A 23,905-nucleotide genomic window follows, 5' to 3' on the forward strand; every position below is an offset into this window, starting at 1 on the left:
GTTGATGGTATACGTTTTTTTGGCAGAACGACCATTGTGTCCAAAGGAAAGACTTGGCAGCCAATCAGAATGCGCAACCCTTCTGGACATCCAACCGAGGGTCACTGTGAGCGCCCCCAGTGGTCAACGTGAGGATTGCAGGTCACCTGTTTGGCAAATTCAAACGTGCAGCGACTGGCAATCCTCTGCCACAACTACAAGTCCCATCACAGCTAGTAGTACAGCTCCTATCACACAACCTGAATTAGGCGAGTCTGACACTTCAACCATCATATTAACTTGAATGCATATAATAGCTGAGAGGACCTTTTAAATTTCTGCTGTATTGCCCCTTACAAATGCAGAGCGGGGTTCTGCAGAATCTCCCAATATGCATTTGCCCCTTGCCCATACCCCCTCCCGGCTATTTTCCAAGCAGGAGATGTGTTCTGCAGAAGGGAACCCTTTTCCTGCCACTTTGAGCAGCCAATGGGTGTCGAGAATCATCATACCATTGAGGAAGAGAAACGCTGCAGCTTCTCCCTAAGCTTAAGTACTTTTTTATATTTAAAGACTACGTGTTAAATTACTTAAACAATATGCAATTTTTAGTAGGGCTGTCAGGGTAATAAACGGCCGCTTTAGACATGACAGGAGTTTAGTTTGTTGCACCTGGAAGGGCAGTTATTTGCCTATCCTTGCAATGTTACAGCATTATTTCTTTTCTATAAAAGCACTTCGTAAAGCGGGGTTGATCTGTTAATCATTGTTTTTTTTGGATGATATAGCACCATCATATTCTGCACTCTGGTACCTGTGATTTTAGGAAGTAACCCCTTAATTTGAGCCAAAGTCACCAAATGGGGATTCTTCTACATTTAAAAAAATGGACTCCTTTTAGTCTCTAAAAAATACCTAAAGCTAACCAGGAGCCCTTTCAGAGAGAGCGTCTGATCTGGTTTTATTTGTAACACAAAAGGCATGTTTGTAAATCTTTCTTTATTCACAAAAATATCAACGTTCGGGGTACAATAAGTGTGAATACGTTGGGACAGAGACATATTTACCACTGGCGCTGCCCTAGGCTTGGCCCTGGGCAGCACCCTCAGCCGACCACGCGGGACATAACGTCCTATCCCTGGATTAAATCAGCTGCTTGGGGAGAACAGAGATCTGCCAGGTCACCGGCCCAATAAACTAACACACCGGGAAGGCCTAATCTCCCAGGAGAGCGATCGGCCCCCTGGTTATGTGGGGGAGAGACTAACACAGCCCAGAATATGTTTCTGCATTAGGCCCAGCCCCACAGAGTTTACAGTCTAAGTAGTAGTAGGACTAATTAAAGATAATATATATATATATATATATATATATATATATATATATATATCCTCGTATAATGCGACTCATTATTAAATAAACATGAAACATGAACTTTGGGTAATTGTTACCCTTCATTCATAGAATTTGCTCTCTTGCAGTTCCATGTGTGGCCACAGGTGGCGCCCAGATTAAGGTAAAGCATTTCCGTCGCTTATTGATCGTCTTATCGCTCTGTCTATAGAAAAGATCTAGAATTAGTATTGGGGTTTTTTTTACATCTTTTGAATGATTAAGACGATTCATGCAAACTATACGGACAACGCTAACAACTGTACACTTCCATTTGCCTAAACAAATGACATCACTAGTACATTCAAACATACTGTATTTTTTCTATTTTAGGATAATCATATCAGATTATACACTATAAAGGGTGATATATTTTAAATACAAAAGTAACACAGTATCATGATTTAGATACAATACTGGTTATAGATAAAATGTTTCAAAAGTGTTTCTTATAACCACATAGTAAAGTTGTAGGAAACATTCTCGGTTACAATGCAGTGGAATCGCCAGGCAATGAGTAAAGCAATTTACTGTTTTTTAAAAAGAGACTTTTTATTAATTGTACAGCGCTGTGGAATAGGGCGGCACTATATGGAACAAGTAATAAAAAATATCTTGGATTTAAATGCATGTATATATATATATATATATATATATATATATTATTACATTTTTTTCTGGTTAAAGAACGTTCCTATAAAAAATGTCTTGTTTATTGTTGCAGAGCACAAATTATATTATCTGAAAGTTAAAACGATAATTTGCTGTATTTCAAGACGGAAGAAATAAATTATATTTTGATACCAAACAGCAGCAGTTTGACTGCAGATAAGTAGATGGTAGGCTTTGATTTCATGGCCCGCTGCACGCCATTACCGCCGCTGCAGGAAGGCCCACCTGGCGGGCAAGCACTCTAGAGATTTGTGTGCCGCTTTGATGCCTGCCTTATATCACACAATGTAAAGAATATACACAGGAGCATTGTGCCTTTATCATTCGGTGACATTAAAAATAATGCAAAATGATTATTATAATATCATTATTCCTAATTATAGTCGGTGCAATTTATAATGTTACGGCAGGTCAGCCTTTAACAAAAACAGTTAAATACCTTTCTAGGGATTAATCATTGACTTTTATTTCCAGTTGAGACTCAAATTACAACATTCCAGTGAATTAAATAGAAGTAGAGACAACAGACGCTCTGTACTGTATTTTGCTACTGATTATGACTTTATTTTAACAAAAAGGGCTCTGTTACCTCTCCTTCTTGTTTGAATTTAATTACTAATGTTAACAATCAACCGTGTTCTAAAATGATTATTTATCTTAAAAAGAAACGTTCCTATTAGGACATTTAAATGTCGGGGGGGGGGGTGACCTTGGACCTAAAGCAACTAAAGGGAAGGTCACATTTATGAGCATTTATAATTTACAACAACTGCTCAAAATGTGATAATTGGTGGAGCTGGAGTCAGGGTTCAGCAAGGTGTCTGTGGCAAGGTTTGTGAAGGTCTGGAGTGTGTCACCAGTTGGTGTTGGCTGGAGTGTGTGAGGTTTCCCAGGGACCCTTAGATTGGGAAACCCAAGGGAAGGAATTCTGATATTGTGACCTGTCAGTAAACTGGTCCCAGATATATCGTTCTAAGCGCTGAATTGCTATCAGGGTTATCCCTGGTAACCAAGATGATGAGGTTGGGCCAGTCCTAAACGTTCTAGCACTTTTTTGCACAATTCCTCTGGTGCCCTCCTCCTCCATGTTCTTGTTTAGTGGAACCTAGAACCTGGTGGTAGAACAACCCCAAGAGCTCAGAACCCTTAGGAGCCACCTAGGTCACCTATATGGTGGTGATGGCAGAAGCGACCTCAGCTATAACTGGCATTTCTGCTACCTCTGTGTATGTGGATCACCTGTTTGCTGACCCCACGTTGTGTGTCTCCCCAAATTCACTCTTCCAAAGAGTAACCTCCAGTCCTGGATGCCCATATCTAAAGCCCAATCCACTTGCTGGGCTGAAATATCTTGAAAACCTGATTTTAAGAAGTTATTATTTATCATAGAGGATGAAACGGGTCTGCAGCGGCTGGTGCTTTAATCCCTCGTAGAAAAACACCTGGATTGTAAAATGTTTGCAATGAAATAAGCCTGGGATTGTAACGCTCAGCAGGCTGCCGATATATACAGTAAACTACTGTTTTTCTGACAATTATTATTATCTCTGCAACTCAGAAGCAAGATTTATTTCCCAATTACCCTGGATGACAAACTCTGCGGAGGGTATTACTGCCGCCAAACAATAGCTCGTGTCACTTTTAACCGTGCGAACGCAAGTAACCCGACCACAGGGATCCTCAAAAGCATCAAATAATAAGAAAAATGAATGCTAATATCTGTAAGGCCGCCGGTGTAATCCTTTTCATTGCTGGGGATCCATTAGTTGAGCGTGAGAAAACACAACCAAGAATTCTATTATCATGATAAATTTATATATATATACATATATTTATATTATATATATATATAATCACAATATGTCATAAATGATAATGAATCTTCAATGATTATTCTTTGTTTAGAACTTTTGCTATTAACATAGTTCCAAGACGGAAGTAAAATAATTTCCGATGGCATTCCTCTGTTTCTGCCCCATATCGGGCAGCGGTACTTGGGGATCCATCTAGTTCTCTTTCTCACAAATGAGTTTCTTTCAATTTGATTCCATCTTAATGAAGCCGCTGCCCATAAGGGTACGCGTTCATCATGGGGGGCCACGTGTGACCCCTGAGCGAGTCTATTCCATACGATGCTTACATCGCATTTCTTCATAGGCTGTGTTTGCACACAAGGAACTTTAACATTCCCCCAGCTACCGATGTCTCAGGCAGCGGGGAAAATAGGTCTTTGCCTCCAGGAGCGCACAAAATGTATGGCAAATAACGGTCCCCGGTAATGCTCCCCGTGTAATAAGTCGAGCAGCTGCTCCAGCAGATTAGAGGCTTGGAAGGATGTGACGATGTTCTGTACCCTGATTAATCTTTTCTCTGGCTGAAGGCTAAACAGGGGAGTCATTTCTAGGACGAATTCATCCACACCTCCTCGTTAGGATTGCAACATCTGTGACGGAGAGAGGGATCGGGCGATTACTAAATGCAAGCCCTGCAAGCTATTCATCTAAACCCGCAGTATAGGAATTTTCAGACTGTTTGATTTTTGCCCATTGAATTCCGTCATCTGACTTTATAATTGGGTTTCATTTCTCAAAGCGATATTTTACATGGTGCCGTGATACAAAGCCGCTCCGGGGCAGGTAATCGGTTACACCGTGCGTCATGCGACGGTCCACAAACCTCAATCTTCACTGGAACTCTCTAGCTTTGCCTTCCGCAGGGCTAAATGCTGGCCGGATATACATAAAAAAAAAAACAACCAAAACGCTATAACTATCGCCTTGCCAGGATATGTATATGTGCTGCTGGCTGAGCTTTGCTAGAGTTGTAGTCCATCACAACTAAATTACCGGGGTGCCCATTCTTGATAACAAGAACATGTTGGAAATAATTCCATTCCAATGAAGGAACCATAAATGAACTAAAAGCGACAAATATAATATTTAAATTTGCCAATTTTATATATAGACGTAGACAACGCTAAATTTTCCCAAATTCATACCGAATGTATCTCTTATTTCTTGAGGAGGTACATGCAGTTGCCCCCAGGCACCACTAGGTGGAGCCACCGCCGACGTCGTGTATGTGCATGTTTTCTCTACCTCTTACAGATGAGATTCTGGCTTCACACATCGGGCTGGAGTTTATTTCTTTATAAATTACAGATTTCACTTTGAGAAAGTTTTGCTCTCTCTCGCAGTGACACGTTACGGCCTCAGACATTCTTTTTTGTTTTCTTTTGTCCGCAGGCTGTAACTTTTTTTTTTCTGGTACAGAAATAACTTCAGGTTCAAGAATCAAAGAGAAAACATCTGCGTTGAGACTTTGTATTCAGGTTGTTTTGATTGTGCTGCACATTTTGCCGGCAAAGCTGGACTTTATCCTATGTAAAGCAGGTGTGTAACGGTGACTAAACGCATGATCTCTGATTCACGGATGAGCTGAATCGCCCCGGGGTGCAGTTCCAGGCAGGACATGAAACAGAAGTCCTTACATGTTCTCGTGTTTTTTTGTACACCCTGTTATCGCTAACGTTGTGAGTCACGAGTGCGCTTGAGGAGACGTCATGATCCACGTACACGAGAGTCATTTCCAGGGTCTGTTCTACGTGGGTTCCAGAAAATAGTTTAATCTGCCCCGACTCACCCATGTGTCAGATCCTTACCCCAGCGGTGTCTACTTACCATGGTCCATGTTGGCTACCACTAAAGGGTTTGAAGAGCCCATCCAGCCCTTCCCCACTTACTGGGACCCTAATGTAGACGCTAGTGGAAACACACTTAAAATTTTGGGGGAAATGGTAGAAAATTTGCACATTTTGGGCATCCAGAAGCATCTCCGGTGGGATTGGCGCATGCCCAATGGTGAATTGGCCAAGCACCCCCTCGTTGGCACTTTCTGTAAATCATTAGCAGTTTGCCCGGAGTTAAGCACAGATTAATCTATGGTTTTAGTGAATATTCTGCTTTAGCACCTGGTCGGCTCCGTGCTTTGAGGGGGCAAACTGTACGTTTTTGTCGGCACATTAATTACCCCTCCAGGCTTATAAGACATCCCTTAAAATCCTGCGTAAACGCACACCGGCTCTCAGTCTGTGGCTGCCGCACTCCTGGACAGACACAACATGCAGTGGAAGCTCGTATGCCTCAGCGAACCCATACCCATTGGGGTATGGGGGGTGGAGGCGCCATTACATCCAAAATCATCCGGGGCGTGTAGGATGCTGCATGAGATATAAAAGGAATATATTAGGGGACAGGATAAATGTTCTATACGTTAGAGGTGGTTTATAAGCCAGGAGCAGATGGAACGGCAGCATCAGGTTTTCCAGAAGTACCTAAAACATTAAAAAAAAAATACCAATGGCTGGAGGAAGGAAAAACAATGAATAAATAAATAAAAGGTAGTGTTGTGAGCAGAATATAAATCATCTTCAAAGATCACAAGAAGTTTGGTGCTGTAGATAATGAACGTTTTATCACACCGACCAGAAGAATGCATTGACTGATGCGGCTCGGTGCCATGGGCGTGCCACGGTTCAGTGTGATGGGTGTGTTGCGGCTCGGTGTGATGGGCGCGTTGCGGTTCGGTGTGATGGGCGCGTTGCGGTTCGGTGTGATGGGGCGAGCTGCGGCTCGGTGTGATGGGTGTGTTGCGGTTCGGTGTGCTGGGTGTGCTGCGGTACAGTGTGATGGGGCGAGCTGCGGCTCGGTGTGATGGTCGCGTTGCGGTTTGGTGTGCTGGGTATGCTGCGGTTCAGTGTGATGGGTGCATTGCGGTTCGGTGTGATGGGGTGAACTGCGTCTCGGTGCCATGGGTGCGCTACGGTTCAGTGTGAATGGTGCGCTGCGGTTTGGTGTGATGGGTGTGCTGCGGTTCAGTGTGATGGGTGCGCTACGGTTCAGTGTGATTGGTGCGCTGCGGTTTGGTGTGATGGGCACGCTGTGGCTCGGTGTGATGGGTGCGTTGCAGTTCGGTGTGATGGGTGCGTTGCAGTTCAGTGTGATGGGTGTGTTGCGGTTCGGTGTGATGGGTGTGCTGCGGTTTGGTGTGATGGGCACGCTGTGGCTCGGTGTGATGGGCGCACCGTCGGATCGCTGTGTGTCTAGATTTCTAACATCTCTGTGACTCATCAGCGTCAGGCGGCATGGGGGCGACGCGATGCTCATCCACAGAGCGTCACCTAAAAGACGAGCGCCGCGCGATGTGCTTTCACCCAGGAGGCAGCAGCCGCTTGCGAGCGGGGTAATGTAGCGCGGTGATTTGGCATTTTCCCCGCCGGTGCACATGGTATGAAGTATCACGCTCCAGAAGCTTCCGACAAACAGAAGCCAAAACACTGAATCTTAACCCCCTTACAACAAGAGTGACGAGTAAACAGCGAAACAACGAGCGTCCTCTGTCCCGTCTCAACTCAGGAGCCGCATCCCAGGCGTGATTACATTCCCTCGCTCTATTACCCTCTACCACTTCCGCTGGGAGGCTGTTGCACTTATCTACTACCCTCTAAGTAAAGTAAACCAATAACAATGTAACATTTATTTCAGCGATCCACGTGCAGAGTACGGGTCGTGGTGGGGAGACGAGGAATACTCTACATGAAAGGATAAACTCGCGGATCACACGATGGCTGCGCCTCCCAGCGGGGCAGCGAAACAAACAGAGATTATCGGCGGCAGATCCGTTCTTTTGTTATGAAGATGGAATAACTTTATTGGATTTTTTGTACTTTCCATTTTCTTATTGTATTTCCGCCCCGCTGCCTCCGCTCTCAGCTGTTCTTCGCGATTTATTATTAATGTTATTTTCATCACCTCTTTTTTTGCTTGTTTTCTGCTTTCGGAGGCCTCGTGAACCGCGGGGGATAACCGGCCGAATTCATCGCCTCCCATCCCAGCCGCGGCTTCTTGTTATTGGCGGATATTAAAACTCCTCCCATCCTGTTACCGTTTGGGCTTTAAAGAGTTAAAGGGATACAAAAATATAATGAGCCAGAGACCCCCTGAGGGGTTAATTGCGTAACCGGAGGAAGGGTACCTGGCAGGGTACCCCAGGTGGTATCCTTAGGGGAACTCACCGCCCATTTCAAATGCCCAAGCAGGGGAGGTGTTGAGACTGCAGGCAGAACTTTTTATGTGACTGTCTTACTTTACTGAAAGGGTGGTGGATAAATGGAACAACCCCCCAGCAGAAGTGGTAGAGGGTAATACAGTGAGGGTATTAAACATGCATGGGATAGACAGACGGCTCCTGAATCTAAGACGAGACCGACGACTGATTAAGGTTTATTTTATTCATACGGTCCAAGTTATGAAGCCAAATTATTTCACAGTGAAAGCCTTAATTTGATAAAATTTCCTACCCTACTTGATGGCCAAACACAGTAAGAACTGCGCCTGCATGCGTGTGTACACGCCGAGCGCGCCAGCGAATACTGTTATTTTACATTAAAGGAACAGGATTTTCTGTGCGGATTATAAATAATTAATGATAAATAAATGATCAGAGCCTGAGATCCGCTGATTTACCTCCAGTTACAAAACCCCTCCGTGTGAACTCTCCCCCCGTCCATTAACTAACCAGCTATTCACATGCAAAGAGCGGGGGGGGGGGGGGATTACAGAACATGTAACATACCGCGATTTCTATATATCCGTGTAAACTTTATATTGTACTGCGCTGCGGAATATGCTTGCGCTTTATAAAGAATAATAATAATAATAATAATCATAATAATAAAAAAGGGGCTAAAATACTTTTTTCTGACAATTCTGCGACTTTGTCAGGTCTTTGTCGGCTCTTTTGGAATTTCCCAGCTATGACGTCACTCAATGCCCCTTTCGTATGCGAGCGCAGATTACTTGTGGCCCCCTGGTGATGCCCCAGGACATTCATTCTCCGTGGCTCGGGATCCAGCGCTGTTTAGTAAACATGGCCCGGTGGCCGCGGGGTTTGGTGTTGACTGAATCCACGAAGAGAACGAAAAAGACAAACGCGCCAAACCCCAGAACAATGGCGGGTAATGCGCACGGCACTGTGTGTGCCCCCCCGCGGCCCCACCGGAGGGGGCCCCCAGCTCGTTATTCTCGAATACACGTCTTAGTATTGAAAGAGTTAAACACGGCACTCGTCGTACAACATTAACCCTTTCATAAACTAACATGGATGGTCAGCTTCACGGTAAACAAATGGCTTTAACAACAAAAAATCCTAACTTGTCCAGACCGGGAGTCTCAGGGTTTTTGCCCCAGTCGCAGGGTGATGGGGCAGATTCTCGGGGTCACACAGTCTGGATCTGACTCCTTCCTATTCCCCCGCTGTGATCGTATATAAGGCTCCCGGTTGGTGCTTTTGTATGTTATGGTTCATATTCCTGCTTGAATTCAGGTGACTGAATTAAGATCATCTTTAAATAAAAGACTCAAGGTTTCCATGGCGACCAGTATTAAAGCCACTTAGCTAACACATTAGTCAGCGCATGGATTGCCAGAAGGGTCATTTTTTTAGAGTGTGTGGTCGGGGCGGGGCTTTAGCCAGAGTGCCCTATTGCGGGGTATTTGTGTAGCTGAGTGGGGCATTTAGAAGAAGAATAATGGGGTTTGTTTACCCCGTTTCATTTATAAAGCCGTTTCCTGCTGTTTCTATACACATTATTGGGGCTTTTGGGGCAGTAAAACCCTGCGATCCCCTCATACCCAGCAAACATTCTCAGACAAGAGGGGCATCGGGGGAGAAGAGGGGGCATGGGGGGAGGGTAGCCACAGGGATTTGGGGACCAAACAGGGACACTTGGTAGGTATGGAACTAAATGACAGAAGGTCATGGAGTGCAAGCTCTGCATCCTAAAAGAGGTATATTTGATGATGATGTCCTTATTGGCCAACTGAATTGCATTAGATTGCAAGCTTCTGGGACCATATCTCTCCTTCAGGGGTATGACACGTGTCTACATTAACTGACAGAATTGCCCGCAGTGATAAATACAGAGGGTCACGGAAACTGCCCCGCAGAGCAGGCTGTATTTGCCTCCAGCCAGGGCAGTTCTGACAATAACCAACCTCACCGGGGACCAGCCCACCCGGCTACCTGCGTGGGCGTGGCCTGCACTCAGTCAGGGGCGTGGTATTGTCATTGATAGACGATAGACGCGTCACAATACCAAAGCCGCATCTGAAGGGGCGTGGAAGGGGCAGAGCGATACTCTGATCGGGGGCGGATCACAGCCCCTGATTGGAGTAGACGTGAAATTCTGGAGCTGCAGCGCGGAGGGCGTGTGTTTACACTGTATCGAAGTGGGCGTGGTGTGACGTCAGTTCCGTCCCGCTGGTTGCTTTCCTCAGTATAGTGCTGGCCACCAAGCTGTGCGGATCTGTGGAGAGATGGGGAGCCTGTCCGCTGTGTGCGCCCTCTTCGCCGGGGTGATAGTGCCCACCCTGGCCGGGTACATTGAGGTAGGTCCTGGCAGCCTGTGTGTTGCTGCGTGTGATGGGAGTGGGTGTATTAGCGTTAACCCTTGCTGTCTCAGTTGTCCGTGTCATGTATTTGAGGTGTTGCACCAGATCGTTGCAGGTTACAGGCCTGGGGCTTTTAGTACGTTGGTGGGGGGGTGTAATCTGGCATCATGGCCACTGCTGGGGCCAGACTATGTGCCTCCCTACTCCTCCAAGGCAGCTGCACCTTGTCTGGACTTCTACTAATGCGTCACGTGACCTGACCCCAGATGCAGTGTTCGGGGCAGGGCACGCAGGGTGCAGTCAGTGTTATATAAGGGGGTAAACTTTGTTACCCCAGGTGGGGGCACATACTTTACCCTCTCTGTTTAATCAAGCAAACCACACCTGGGTTCCAGCTGGCTCCTGCCCCATTATACCCCTGCCTGCTGCTCCTTCTCTGGGGTCCTGCTGGCTTTTACCCCTGATCCCCGGTTATGTATAAGATTCCTGTACTGGTGATCTGGCATTTTAGCCCCTACTAGGGTTAAATAAATACCCCCTCATACCCCACCAGCACCGCTGAACCTGCAACCCCAAATCACGCTCGGCTCCTAGGATTTATTAAACACCTGTTTTGCCCCCCCTGTCTCAAGACTTTACTGGGATAATTGCCCCACAAATTGCCCATTTTGGAAGAGAATGGGTTAAGCTCTCCTCCCTGTCTCAGGATATCCTCCTGAAATGGCTGCCCCGCTCCACCCTGCTCACTCCCTGCTCAGGATCACACAGGATTTAACCCCTTACCTCCAGGTCCTGCGCTGATTGACAGGGCTTTGGGGCATTTGTTTGTGTTGGTCGCCTGCGTTGGGCATTAAGGTGCTGGCAGTGCGCTCCCTATCGATCGTGAATATACTCTAATGGGGGCCGATTCACTTAATGCCATGTGGGGTGTTTGCCACCTGAATTACCCACAATCCTCCTTTACCTATTCAAAGGCGATGGTTAAAAATAAATGTATATAATTTTAACAATTTAAACCCCAAATGTGAGCCGTGTAATAGGACAACATGCGCGGCGTGCGATTACAGCCGAAGCGGGGGGGGTCATTATGTGTTAATCGGTAGTTGAAGGAATAGTGTTGACGATTAGAGCAAGCGGAGCCCTAAAAATGAGAACGTCCTCAACCGTGCTGATGCATTGTAACCCCCATCACTCTAGGTGGCGTGGGGGGCTGAGGGTAGTAGGGTTTGCAGTTTTGCAGCCGAAGGACTGCAGTTTGCCCATCCCTGCGTCTATTTCTGTCTGCGTCCCGGGGGTATTTGCCAGCTCGTCGCCCCCTGCGGATTACAGGTTTGCCGTTCGTCTTCCTTGGTTGTTAACCCCGACGTCGCTGGATGTTTAGGACGCCCCTTCCAGGTGTCGCAGCCTTACAGGTAGACACAGAATTCATCGCATAAAATGTGGGTCGCCCCCCCCTCCACGCTGTGTGGAATGTGCCGTTCTCCTACATGCATTTAACCCTTTATTGCTGGCTCACTGCTTTGCTGATAAACCAGCGGCCACCATTATACCGTAAGCCGATTACAGCATTCGCTGGCTTTGTTAGACGTGCCTGTGCGATTAATCTATGGACAGCCTGTGTGTTGGGGGTCCGAGCCCCCCCGTGTCCCTGGATGAGATGGGGCCGGTCTGTACACCCCCCTGCTATCTCTAGCTCTGATTAATGCGGTGGAGCCCTATACTCCTCTCGGATTTCTTTAATTCACGAATGCCGGTAACAAGACGCATCCAAGGTCGTCGGGGTCAGCGACGGATTCCTATCCGGGAAAAGCGCGGCCGCTGCATTTCAATATAGTTTTGACGTGGTGTCAGCCTTATATTTCGGATGCGTGGTGTTTGTGCTGAGGTGAAGCCCCTGGAATCCGCCCCGGAGTGTGGATCGGACCCCCTCTGTGCACCTGCTTTCCTGATCGGCGTCTGCCCGGAGTCGGATCCCTTTAGCAGATCTGACCTCTGCATTCTTCGCATGCCACAAAGTAACCTCCTAATAACATCAGTGGGCGACTTAGTACCAGGAAGGCAGAAGGACCCGTCTGTTTTATCTCTGCCGCTGGTTAGCGGATCAGTCGGCTCTGGTTAACGCGTTTTGCGGTTTTCTGTACGCTGTGTGGTCCTCCGGAGACGTGATCTTTGCAGGCAGAGAGCCGCGTCGGTTTTGTAAACATCCCAGCCTTTGAAATGTAGATTTAATAAAGTGTCGGCGCTGCTCTGATGTGTTTAATGGAATAAAGAATCGCTGAACTGTTACTTGAGCGTTAAAAGTAAAGAAAACATCGGTTCGCTGGGCCCTGCCGGGCATCAGCTTCAATAACTGCACTTAGTTGGCCTTGCCCACAGTGCCGTAAAGCAAAGCCGCGAGCGCGGACGGACGGTCGTGACTGCGAAGGAGGCGCCTGAAATGTCAGAAGAGGAAACCGTGATGCGGGTTTTATTTCATCCGCTCGGGGTGGGATACGTTGTATCGGGCTGCTGTTCCACTAATGTCTTTCCCCGGGTTATAGCGGGTTTCTCTGGACGTTGGTTTGTCCGCGTTGGCTCTGAAGGTCACCGGCTGTAATCCGGGAGCGCTGCGCGGTTTGATCCTGCGGGATGAGATCCCCGAAGGGCCGCTCGGCTATGGCACAGAATCTGCAGCTGTGTCTCGGTCTGGGAAGCGATTAGCGCTCGCCGCACGAGATCGGCAGCTGCTTGTCTTCATGAAACATTTGTTGAGAACATAAAAACGCTGTACCTGGGGAGACGTCCTGGTAACTTCACAGAGAAGGCAAGTCGAGGCGCGCGCTCGCTCGATGGGATGCCCGCCCGGTGCGTTTCTGTGGTTGGGTCGATGGTCGTAGAAGTTGTTTGTGAAATGTATCACGTGGCTGTCTGTAGCCAACACTTCTTTTTTCCTTTATAAAAAGAATTAAAAACTGCATCTCACTCCAATAACGGGCAAATTCCAAGTTATTGCAGCAAAATGACATGTAGTTTTTTGGTGAGAACAAATACCCTTTACGGGGTGGGAAGCCCAACTTTGGCTGCCGGGGTGGGGAGGCTGCGGCCTCTTTGGGCTCGCTGAGCTCATGGAAATCAAATGGAAATCTGTAAAGTATTCAGCGATTGAGTTTAAGCGAGGAGGCGGAATTTCTGTTAATGTATTTTCTTGGTCTCCTCGGGTCCTCTCAGCCAACGGCCGCAAAACAGAAGATTACGCCCCAAGATGCCCGTGCGTTCCCGATTACAGATGTTGGCAGAGAGGGATTTCTGTAATCCTGGCTGATGGCTGGAGATCAGATTCCGGCGGTGGCACCTGTTACATCCCGGATCCATATCCCGAGCCTCCTCGCTAATACCGGATCGTGTTACCGGATTGCGTTTGACTCTCGGATGAGTTATGGCATCAATATGCTCTGTGCTCCAATGCGCTGACGCAGGTGGCTTCGTGCCGTAGACGGGCATTCAGTGCTATCGCTGCATCTACCGGCGATGGTACCGGTTCTGTTTGCCCCGGCTGGTGCCCCCATCTTGTGCTGCTGCTTCTTTTTGCCCCGGTCGGCTCTTTTGCCGCGCAGGGAATAATGTTACTCTGTAGTGCGGAATGGCAGCTCATGGAGTGGCCGGGTGGGAGTCATGGGAGTCTCGTCATGTCAGGCCATGCGTTTCGGTGAAGGTGTTGCGTGTCTTTTGTTTGTTTCAGATGGAGCCGTATCGCCTTTCTCTTCCGCTGTTAAGTCATGCGGGTTGATACCTGTTAAACATTAACAAGGACAATGACGGAATGTTTGCAGCCCGCGAGACTCCTTCCTCTCCGTATTCTTCTGCTCGCTGCTTTACTGGACATGATTTTACACTTTAGTGCACAAAGATAAGAATTCGATGTAGCGGGAGGCGAGCGGGGAAAGCGTGCCAACCCGAAACATTTCAATTTCATTCAGTTCTATGTTTTCTGCTGCTTTTTCCGTCCCGATTTATTCCCGTATATGGTAACGGACGTGGCGTTTCTAGGACGCTGCTGGTTCCAGTTTGCATTTTCTGACTGTTTTCAGGTTAAAAACCGGTTTACCCATCTTGGCAATCTTCCTTAACCCTCAACAGCCAATCAGAGATGGGGTATCTGCTCGGCTTCTCTCCCATTGGCTGCGGTCTATTAAATTGGATTTTATTTTTATTACTTTCTGCACGATATTCCGATCGCGGCTTTGGGATTAATTCTTTAAGCGGTGTTATATAATCATTCTTTTCTGCTTCTAATATTTTACATTTTATCGGCTTTTCCAATTATATTTCTGGAAGTTTCCATTTTTCAAATGTGGCAAATTACATTTTTTTGTTATACAGACGTATATCTCCGGCTTTATCTGCGGCGTATAAAATGATGGATAAAAGTGAAGAGCCGGTCCGCCCGTGCGCCATAATTTAGCTGGCTTTGTGCCCACGAGCTTCGCAAATTACAACTCACCGGCTTAACAATAGGGTGAGACTTTTATTTTTGGCTTTGTGACCGCGGGTCAAAGCCCAGTCCCCGCTGTCTGTTTATCTTTCCGATCCTCAAACTTCCAGAGGAAAAAAGCTTGGTAAGCGATTCTTTTCACGCATCGCCCGGAGCCGAAACTCCCCCGTTCTGTCCGGCCGGAGCCCGCGGCTGCATCAGGTTTTTTTTTTTGGCTTTTTGTTTCCGTGTTATGAAGAACAGGCTGAGCGGGGCAGAGTTTTTGTAGTTATAGCAGCCGTTGTTTGTGAGCAAAGTTGTAAAGTCCCAAACTTCACGTATTTGTCCTCTTTAAAAAATAAAAATCCACCAGGTTGAGAGAGAGAGAGATTGTTGTGTTGGGAGCGCGTGAGGGAATGTGGGGGGTCCCTTAAAAGTACATGAATTACGACTCCGACTTTTTCCCAATCACATTGCTGATTATAAATAAAGTAACTTCCGGGAATGGTGTTTGTGTGAATTATAGTGTTGTGTGCGTTTGAGCTTTTAGCGTTCAGACATCTAATAAACCTTTTAAACGCGGCGCGGTTGCCAGCTGGGTGACGGGCGTGATATTTTTCTAACAGTAATTAATATTCGGAGTTCTATTTCTCGTGCTTCTTGCTGCCGTTTTGGGGCAATTACTGAAAAAGCCTTAGATTTTATTGTTGGCCCTTAGTGAGCTCGAGAGAATCTTTTCCTCTGGAAAAACTGATTGGAAGTTATTTCCTGCAAGATGGCCGGTGACCCCCGTTAAACCTGCGACCCCCTTTCCATTTCTAGGTGAAAGCTCTTTGGCAGCAGACTGGTCCGGAATTCTCGGAGTGACTTTCATTCCTTTACTGCTTCTCGATGTGTAGGTTCCCCGGGTCGTGTATTGGGCCAAAACTATACCGATCTCTGCTCTTAGTTTATGGTGAGGCTCGCACAGAGGTAACTCCTTGATTTTAGGCTGGAAAGTCAATCGGCTTTAAACAAAAAGGAATGACTGCAATGAATGTATCTGCGCCAGAAGAGAGAATTCATTTGCATCGACCGAGCAAAGAAGAATTTGCCTAAACTCATATTTGACTCGATTAGGAATAAGGATTAGGGAAACGTCTCTTCTAAATTACACCTTATTGGGGCATCTACAGGGTGTGCCTCCCAGCGGAAGTGGTAGAGGGTAATTCAGTGGGGGTATTAAACACGCATGGGGTAGACATACGGCTCCTGAATCTAAGACGAGACCAACGACTGATTAAGGTTTGAGTCTTTACAGCAAGAGAGGCAGGGGCCGATCTGCCGGCAGAGTCTGTTACAGCGAGTTTTATGACCCTGCTTGGTGGGGCTTCCTTGGTGCACCTGAAGCCCTTTCAGTATTTGGTTCCAGTTTAGAATCTGTCTGGGACCCGGAGGACTTCCGCGCTGACTGCAGACATGGATTGTTTCCGGTAGGACCGATCCTTCAAGCTAAACCTGGTGGAGATATCAATGATTTTTGAATTTCTAATAAAATTTAAATATTGCGGATTTCCTCCTGTTTAATTTGCTTTAAAGTATCGTCCTCGCTGCATACCTGTTAGTGTTCTATGAAGGGCTTTCTTATCTATTGTAACCTTCCATAGCAAGACGAAGGCTTTATGGTAATAGATCCCCAGATTGATTATTGGAATGCTTCAGCGAGTTGATTTCTTATTCTGATGGTTCAGATCGTTGTAAGTTCTTTCTGATCCTCTGAATGACTGATCTGGTCCGTCGGCTCTGATAATTTGCCCCCTTCTTGTTGCCTTTCCGTGCCACGAGCCGCCCTCGACAGATGCGGGATCGCCGAGTTGTCTTCGTGAGTTCAAAGAAAGCTTTTAAGGAGATGGAGCCGTTTCCCGTAACCCGTGGCTTCCTCAGATTTAATCCATGAATCTTCCAGATCGTTGATCATTTCACATCTTCTGCATCATTAATGAGAGTCGTGAAGAAAGCCCCGCATGGCAGGTCACACGTTTCACGACGCTGGGGTTTATTGATTTGGCCTCTAAATATTTCATGTGTTGGTGGAAATCAGAAGTCGGCCGGTAGGAGTTATGAAGGAGGCCGTGGTCTGTTGGGTTGAGCTTTATTGTGGGTAAGGATAATAGATAAAATCCGATAATTGCATTTTCTACCAACTTTGAAGGGTTTGTAATTTAAGTATCAAATAACCCTTCCTTAAACTAAATGGTGACTTTCCTGATCGCGGAGCCAGTTAAATGGCGTGACTTGTAGGTGGTGACGTGGGGCATAATCTCTAACTGGCGCGCTGGAGATCTCTGTATTCTTCTCACCCAGATATGGGGCAGCGCTAAGGATGGTTATCGTCTTCAGAACGATCCATTAAAATTCCAGTTCAAAGGGAATGAATCTGGGCTCCAGCGCTTGTCGGCGTCTTCGGCAGTGGTTATTGTGGTTTGCTGTCTCTTTCCCCAGGATAAGCGTACAGGGACCACCATCTTTAAAGGGAAAATATATACTTTATTTATTTTTTTTTTTTTTGGACCAACCTTTGTTATTTGAAGACCAAAGTTGGGGTTATGCAAGTCCAGGAAAACAAAGCTGTTTCTGTTCCCTGGTCTGTCGGTAGCTGAGCTGTCGCTCTGACCTCGTGTTACTCCGGGGATCCGAACAATACGAGCCGCTTGGAAGAGTCTTCCTGCGCTAACCTACTTTTTTTTTTTGTTAATAGTCCTTTTTAGAGTAACGTTTGTGGAACCGGTATCTGCCGAGCTTCCCGGAATCCTCTGGGCTTTGTGTGACTTTTAACGTTGCCAGCGACAGTTCGTCGGCACCAGGGAACGAGGACGTCCTTAAGGCTGTGTATAAGGAGGGCAACGGTTTATGTCGTTACCGGGACGTCTTCAGAGGCCGTGATTTCTCTTTATTTTTCCCGAATTACAAAAAAAGATTTTTGCTGCTGCTGTCGCAGCTGTGATCCCTGTTATTAAAGGCTCGGGGAGGGACGGTTGCTATTTCAGGAATTGGATATAATACTTTCAGTGTAGGAAATGGAGCCAATTGTTAACACCTGGATTCCCCCCCCCCCCGACAGTCCTCTTGGACCGTGTTTCTTGGACCCAAAGATTTAAATTGGTTTTCATGGTGACTGCGTCTGGCGGCCATGTTTATGGGGTTAGAGCGGATCTGCACCGTGCGTGGTAACAAAGGTCCCGCGGGGGGCGCGTGGAGGGCAGGCGGTGGTAACTGAGTATTGGGTGGGCCAGCACTTCAGCCGCCAACGGGTCACGAAACACAGAATGGACGAAGGGTTAAGAGTAATGAGCAATTGGCTATTAGACGGGGGTACTGCAGGAGGATTTGGGGGGGGGTGATGCACGGCGGTGCAAATAATTCTGCACGGATTAAAAATGGGGGGGGGGGGGGGAATTCATGATATGCCTGCCGGGCCGTCTAGAGGTGATCCCTGTATCAGAAGCGGTGCTGGAAACATTGTAGCCTCATCTGTCTTAATGGCTTTTTGTGACCAACGTAACTCCGCGTATCGCTGGGTGCCAGTGACAAATATCAGGGTTTCTTCTTTCTCTGATCTCCGGCAGGAATATTTCTATCAAATGCCTGCGCCTGGACAGACATGTAGCTTTGATCGCCTTGCGCCAAAGGGTTAATGGCTCTGTAATTTGCATAAAGTGTAACGTCTATTAGTAGAAAGTGATACCACGCAACCACAAACGGGTGAGAATGAAACTCCTGCCTGTTTGTGTGTGTGTGTGTGTGTGTCTGTGTGATTGATTGCGCATGTCTGTGTGTCTGCGTTGTCAAAGTCTCTGTAATCCGTCGGTGGGTGACCTAAATTCCAGCTCCGACAACAGGGAGCTCCTCACTTTGATTTTAAAAAGCACACAAAAGATAAAAGACTTTTTCCTTTTTTTTTTTTTTTTTTTTTTATTTTCTTTTTCTTCGCCAAAATCATCACTCGGCCGGTTCTCAAGATCTAGTTTCAGAATTAAAACTCTCCTCCTCGTCAATGTTCCCTTTTTTTTTTTTTTTTTTTTATTTTGAATGTCAGATTTGATCTACATTGTGTGAGGAATTGCCTGCTTTTTGCTGTTTTCACTATTTTTCGGATTCCCCTGATGCCCCTCTTTTCTCGGTCGGAATGTTTGCTGGGTATGAGGGTATCGCAGGGTTCTACAGCCCTAAAAGCCCCGATAATGTGTACAGAAACAGCAGGGAACGGCTTTATAAATTAAACTGGGTAAACAAACCCCATTATTCTTATAAATGCCCCACTCAGTTATGCAAATGCCCTGCAATAGGGTACAAAGTGTCTTAGGAAGCCACGGCTGCTTATTGGCCATTTTACCCCATGATCGGAGTCGAGATCTCTGCTCCCCGTGCTGGTTTGACGGATCCGATGCTTTTATCTTAACAGCCCTTCCCGCGCGGGTAGAATAAAAGTTTCTCGGTATAATGCGCTGTCTTTCTGGTTAATGACGTCGAAGCCATTCGTTTGGTAATTAATGAAATCTTTTCAGACGGATTCTTCACTTTAAAACGAAAAAGCTAATTAAACGGCCTCTCGCTCGGCAAAAGAGTTTTTCTTTGGGATAATTTGTCATTCATACTAAAATATAAAGAATGAAGAGAACCCCCCCCCCGACCCCCATTATAATATCCGAGGACTCCTTCAGCGGCCGGATCCTTAATGAGCCCCGTCGTCTTCATCGTCTTTCTTTTTGTTGGTCTTCTGTACGCTTCGGAGGAAAATCATTGTTTTTGAAGTGGAAAGCATCCCGTTTTACGCTTATCGTCTTTATTCTTTAAAATAAAGCTTTTCGTATTGCTAACGCTCTGTGGGTAATTCACGATTTACGCGTCTGAAGGTTTATTGCACGTTAACCCTTTGGGCGGCGGAGGGTGGCAGTTTGTGCTGGAAACTTTCCCTTTACATTTGTGTTCATTTTTAGCATTTAAAAGGGGAAGTGATGTAAGATCTGTAACGAGGGTCACCCCCGATCATCACGTGCTTTCTATGAGCAAAAGATTAAACGCCGCCATTCCATAACTGGTGCATTTATTAGAAGAATGGGGTTTATTTACCCCGTTTAATTTATAAAGCTGTTTCTATACACATTATCGGGGTTTTTAGGGCTGTAGAACCCTGCGATCCCCTCATACCCAGCAAACATTCTGACTCCTAGAAAAGAGGGGCATTGGGGATTTGGCAGCCAAAGAGGGACTGGCCAGACTAAACAGGGACACTTGGCAGGTATAATGAGGCTTTTATGGTGTTGCACAGATAGGTGCTGGTTTGTACGGTGGGGCAGGAGCGCATTTCTCACATTCCCGGGCTGCCTTGTTGCTATCGGTAACCAGATAGTAAGCGGAGCAGCCACTTGTTAGAGTTTGAGTGGCTTCTTAACGCCGATCCCATGTATCAGACGCTCCCCACCGCGGTTTAATGACGCGGGCGTCCACGTTTTCCTCTTAAATCCTGTGTTTTCAGAAAAATAAAAACCCAACATTTTATTGACTTTAGTTTATAATATAAATAGCGCCCAACTGTTCTGCTTGGTGGGTTTTTTTTTGTCTATAATCCCTTCTGCAGTTAGTCTGGGTTATTGAAGATCTGCTTTCTTGTCGCCGTGAAAGTGTTTATGATGCTTTTAAGTAATTTTTTAATTTTTTTTTTTCTGTGGGACACTTGGCTGCTTTTCAAATAATTATTTTTTTTTAGTCTGGTTTTCATGAGGAGAGGGAGTTTAAGGGTTATTAGTATTGGTATCAGCTGTTTGCAGCCCCGGCTTTTGAGGGGTTAATTTTCCTGCTTGTTTATCCGTGGGGTAAGAGTCGCAGGATCTCTCGATAACGACCATTGATTGCGGCGGCCGATCTTTCCTGGAACAGCGGGGGCCGCTTTGATTTGCGTTTCGTGAATCTCCCTGCAGTCCATCGGTGGCGGTAATTTACCCGGCTGCTTGAATGGGGGTGGAAATCACACCCAAGTGCGAAGTATTTCCCGAACACTCTGTCATTGGCCAGCCTGAGCTAATTTGTGTCCTTTACCTATTTTATGGCATTGTGATAAATGGAATTTATCAGTTTTATGTAATTCCTTGGAATTTACCCCAATAATGTTACCAGTTTCTCTGACACTATTTTTTTTTTTGTGTGTGTGTGTGGGGGGTCTTCTCAGCTCTCTCCGTTCCTTATTTAAGGTTACTATGGAAACCAGTCTTTCGCATTCGGATTGAATTGCTGAACGGTACGTTTGTTTATTACCTCTTTTAAGACTTTCGGGTTATTTGGTCATTTTAGCGTTCGGCGGGCTGTAAAATTCAGGCCGACGTTCTAAACGCGCTGCTCTTTATTGATAGAATTAAAAAGCCAACGAAGATTCTCCTCCCGACGCATTTGACGTAAAAACCATGAGTTTTATTTGGGGGTTTGCACCAGGTTGATAGAAATGGGACGACGGGTTGCTCTGCGACATAAACCGTGATCACATTAAAGGGTTAAAATGAAAAGCCTTTGCGGCTGCCGGGCCCGGAGCCCCCAGCGGAGGTTATATGCAGCCTCTCGCCGCGGGGGGCTGTTCATTCCTGACGTCTTTTTTTGTTCTGTGTTTGAAGGAACCCGGTGCAGCCGTGGGGCGCCTCAGACCATTTAAATACTCGGCGCTGCGCTGCTGCTCTGGAGTCCCCGCTGCGTCGCGTTTAGAGACAGCCTGACGAAGTTGGAAGTCCTAACGCTTTCGTTGTGTTGGCGACTTGGAACATTGTAGCGTTTCTCTCCAAAACACCTGTATTTGAAGGTTTGTTTAGTGATCTTTAAAAGGAAACATCCAGCAGCGTATTTTATACTTTGTATCGGATTAAACTTTTTGGTTTACCTTTCCAGTTTTCATAATAAAATCTATCCAGGCGTTTGCTTGTTGGCCATTAACTTACTGTGTGGGGAAAAATAGAATTACTTGGTCTTAATCACCCAGAGACTTTTTTGTCACACAATTACCTACTGTTTTCTGATGGGGGTTAGAACTTCAGTATCGCAGCTATTGTGACTGGTTTTATAGAGTGATTTATTAAGGGGTCGTTAAATTGATTACACCCCAGGCAGTAAAGGTTGTCTGACGCGATGTCACTTCATAAAAGGGAGTTTAGGTGCCTTGAAATATACGGAGAGAGGAATTTCCCGAGGAGGATGAGAGGAGCAGGAGAAATGGGCAACTAGACGGGGGGGCCGGATGGGGCCGATCTGCCGGCGGGTTCTGCGTTTCTTTAAACCCTCTCGTGTTCGTTGCAGCGAAGTATCCCCAGCGGTGTATGGAGTGTTAGCTCTTTGCCGAGGTGTTAAATTTCCTGGCTCCGCAGAATCTTTCCAACACCCGCTGAATGGAATTTGCAAGGACGATTACTTCTCAGTGGATGGGTAATGCGGCTTACACGAGATTTAAAACTCCCAGAGCGCAGAGACCGGTTTTTATTGGAGCCTAATTACTGAACTAATTAAGTTTTCTCAGAGAATGGCCTCACTTAATTAAAAATGCTCCTTCAAGCTTAAAAATCCCCTGTGATTGCTGTGAGGCGCTGCAGGTGCTGGGCTACCGTAAAAGTTTGCCCCTCTATGGGGCAGCGTGGATCCGCGATGGAGGTAGAAGGAAGCTCGGCATGGCCCGTGTAGCGCGGGGGGGGGCGGATCTCGGACTCCTCTGCGGACGTTAATCTTAAACATTTCTGTGATGATTGAAGGGCGCTCCAGCTCTGTTGCGCAGAACTTGTGGTTATCCAGTGCTGTGATTCGTGGCGTGGCTTTGGTGAAGCAGAATTGTACAACTTGGCCTCCATGTTTGCTTCTGGGATCTTCTGCGTTCTAGAAATGAAGTTCCTCCAACTCCTGAAAGCTTAGAATATGGATTTGTGGAGGAGAAGCACAAAATGCGGCGAGCGAGAGGAGAGTGGCGTACGCTCTCGCTTCTACGACGGGTGTTCATTTTCCCTCTCCTCCCTGTCTAATATTTCTCAGACTTGCTCTCCTCGTTTCACGTGACTTATCCGAAGTGCTTGGAACGATCTGTCTGCCATGAAGCCATATGCGCGCATGTTTAATGGCTGGCAGACCCCTGCGTCCAGCAAATTATACACGCTGGGCTGTCTAATGGCTCGAGCTTTATGAAAATGGGGAGAATTGGGAAATTCCCTACATATTTTACGTTGTATTTTTTTGGTTTTATCTGTAATCTGTGACAGACTCCAGAATATCATTAAATCAGCCCCTTTTTATTTATTTTAATATTCCATACATTGTACATCGCTGCGGAACATGCCAGTGCTATATAAGTGAATAGATAAGTCTCGGTGTTATCTCCTCCCAGGCGTTATATACTCGGCATATTCCGAGGTATTAGGACATTTTATTAAACAAAAATCTAGAGCCGATTGTTTCCAGATAATAATAAACGGTCTTTAAGTCTCGTGGAATCCTCTTTTATTCACGAGGAAGAAAATTTGATACAAAATATCAGAGCTGAAAACCTGGCTGTGACTGATTACATAGTCATTTAAGTTGGAAAAAGTCACAAAGTCATGAGATCTGCTGAATGGGGCAGAAAAATGCCCCCGGAATTCGGGAAGGAGGTGTTTATGAGCTTTTGTAAAAGGCTACTTGGGGTGAAATGAAGAAGGCGCGGACAGGCGGTGGCTTCTCTGTTCATCCAAACTGTGTCTTTAGTTGCTGACGGTGACTTCACCGGTAAAAGTAACGACCGCATTAGCAGGCCAGACAGATCGCAAATAATTCAGGAGATTGATTGGAAGATACAAGACGTGACTATAAAGTGGGATGATGTCATAGTCCTTTCAGTAACAAAGAGCCTTGTACCTTTTCTGTAACAGGCAAGCAATGCAGCAAAAAAAAAGCCCATTATGAGAATTAAAATTATGAAGTCACCGAG

The 23,905-nt window shown here is 46.3% G+C and overlaps 1 protein-coding gene across 4 annotated transcripts in view; it reads left to right on the top strand.

The window, feature by feature from the left end:
• The first annotated feature begins 10,371 nt into the window (after nucleotides 1-10,371).
• The window catches only part of APLP2 (amyloid beta precursor like protein 2), a 31,096-nt gene continuing 17,562 nt past the window's right edge, over nucleotides 10,372-23,905 (top strand). For all 4 annotated transcript variants that reach the window (XM_053451582.1, XM_053451583.1, XM_053451584.1 and 1 more), the window contains exon 1: nucleotides 10,372-10,490. In XM_053451582.1, coding sequence (XP_053307557.1) covers nucleotides 10,419-10,490 — 72 coding nt within the window. In that variant the 5' untranslated portion in view covers nucleotides 10,372-10,418. The remainder of the gene's footprint in view (nucleotides 10,491-23,905) is intronic.

The sequence above is a fragment of the Spea bombifrons genome, chromosome 12, assembly GCF_027358695.1.
Source record: "Spea bombifrons isolate aSpeBom1 chromosome 12, aSpeBom1.2.pri, whole genome shotgun sequence".
Lineage (NCBI taxonomy): Eukaryota > Metazoa > Chordata > Amphibia > Anura > Pelobatidae > Spea > Spea bombifrons.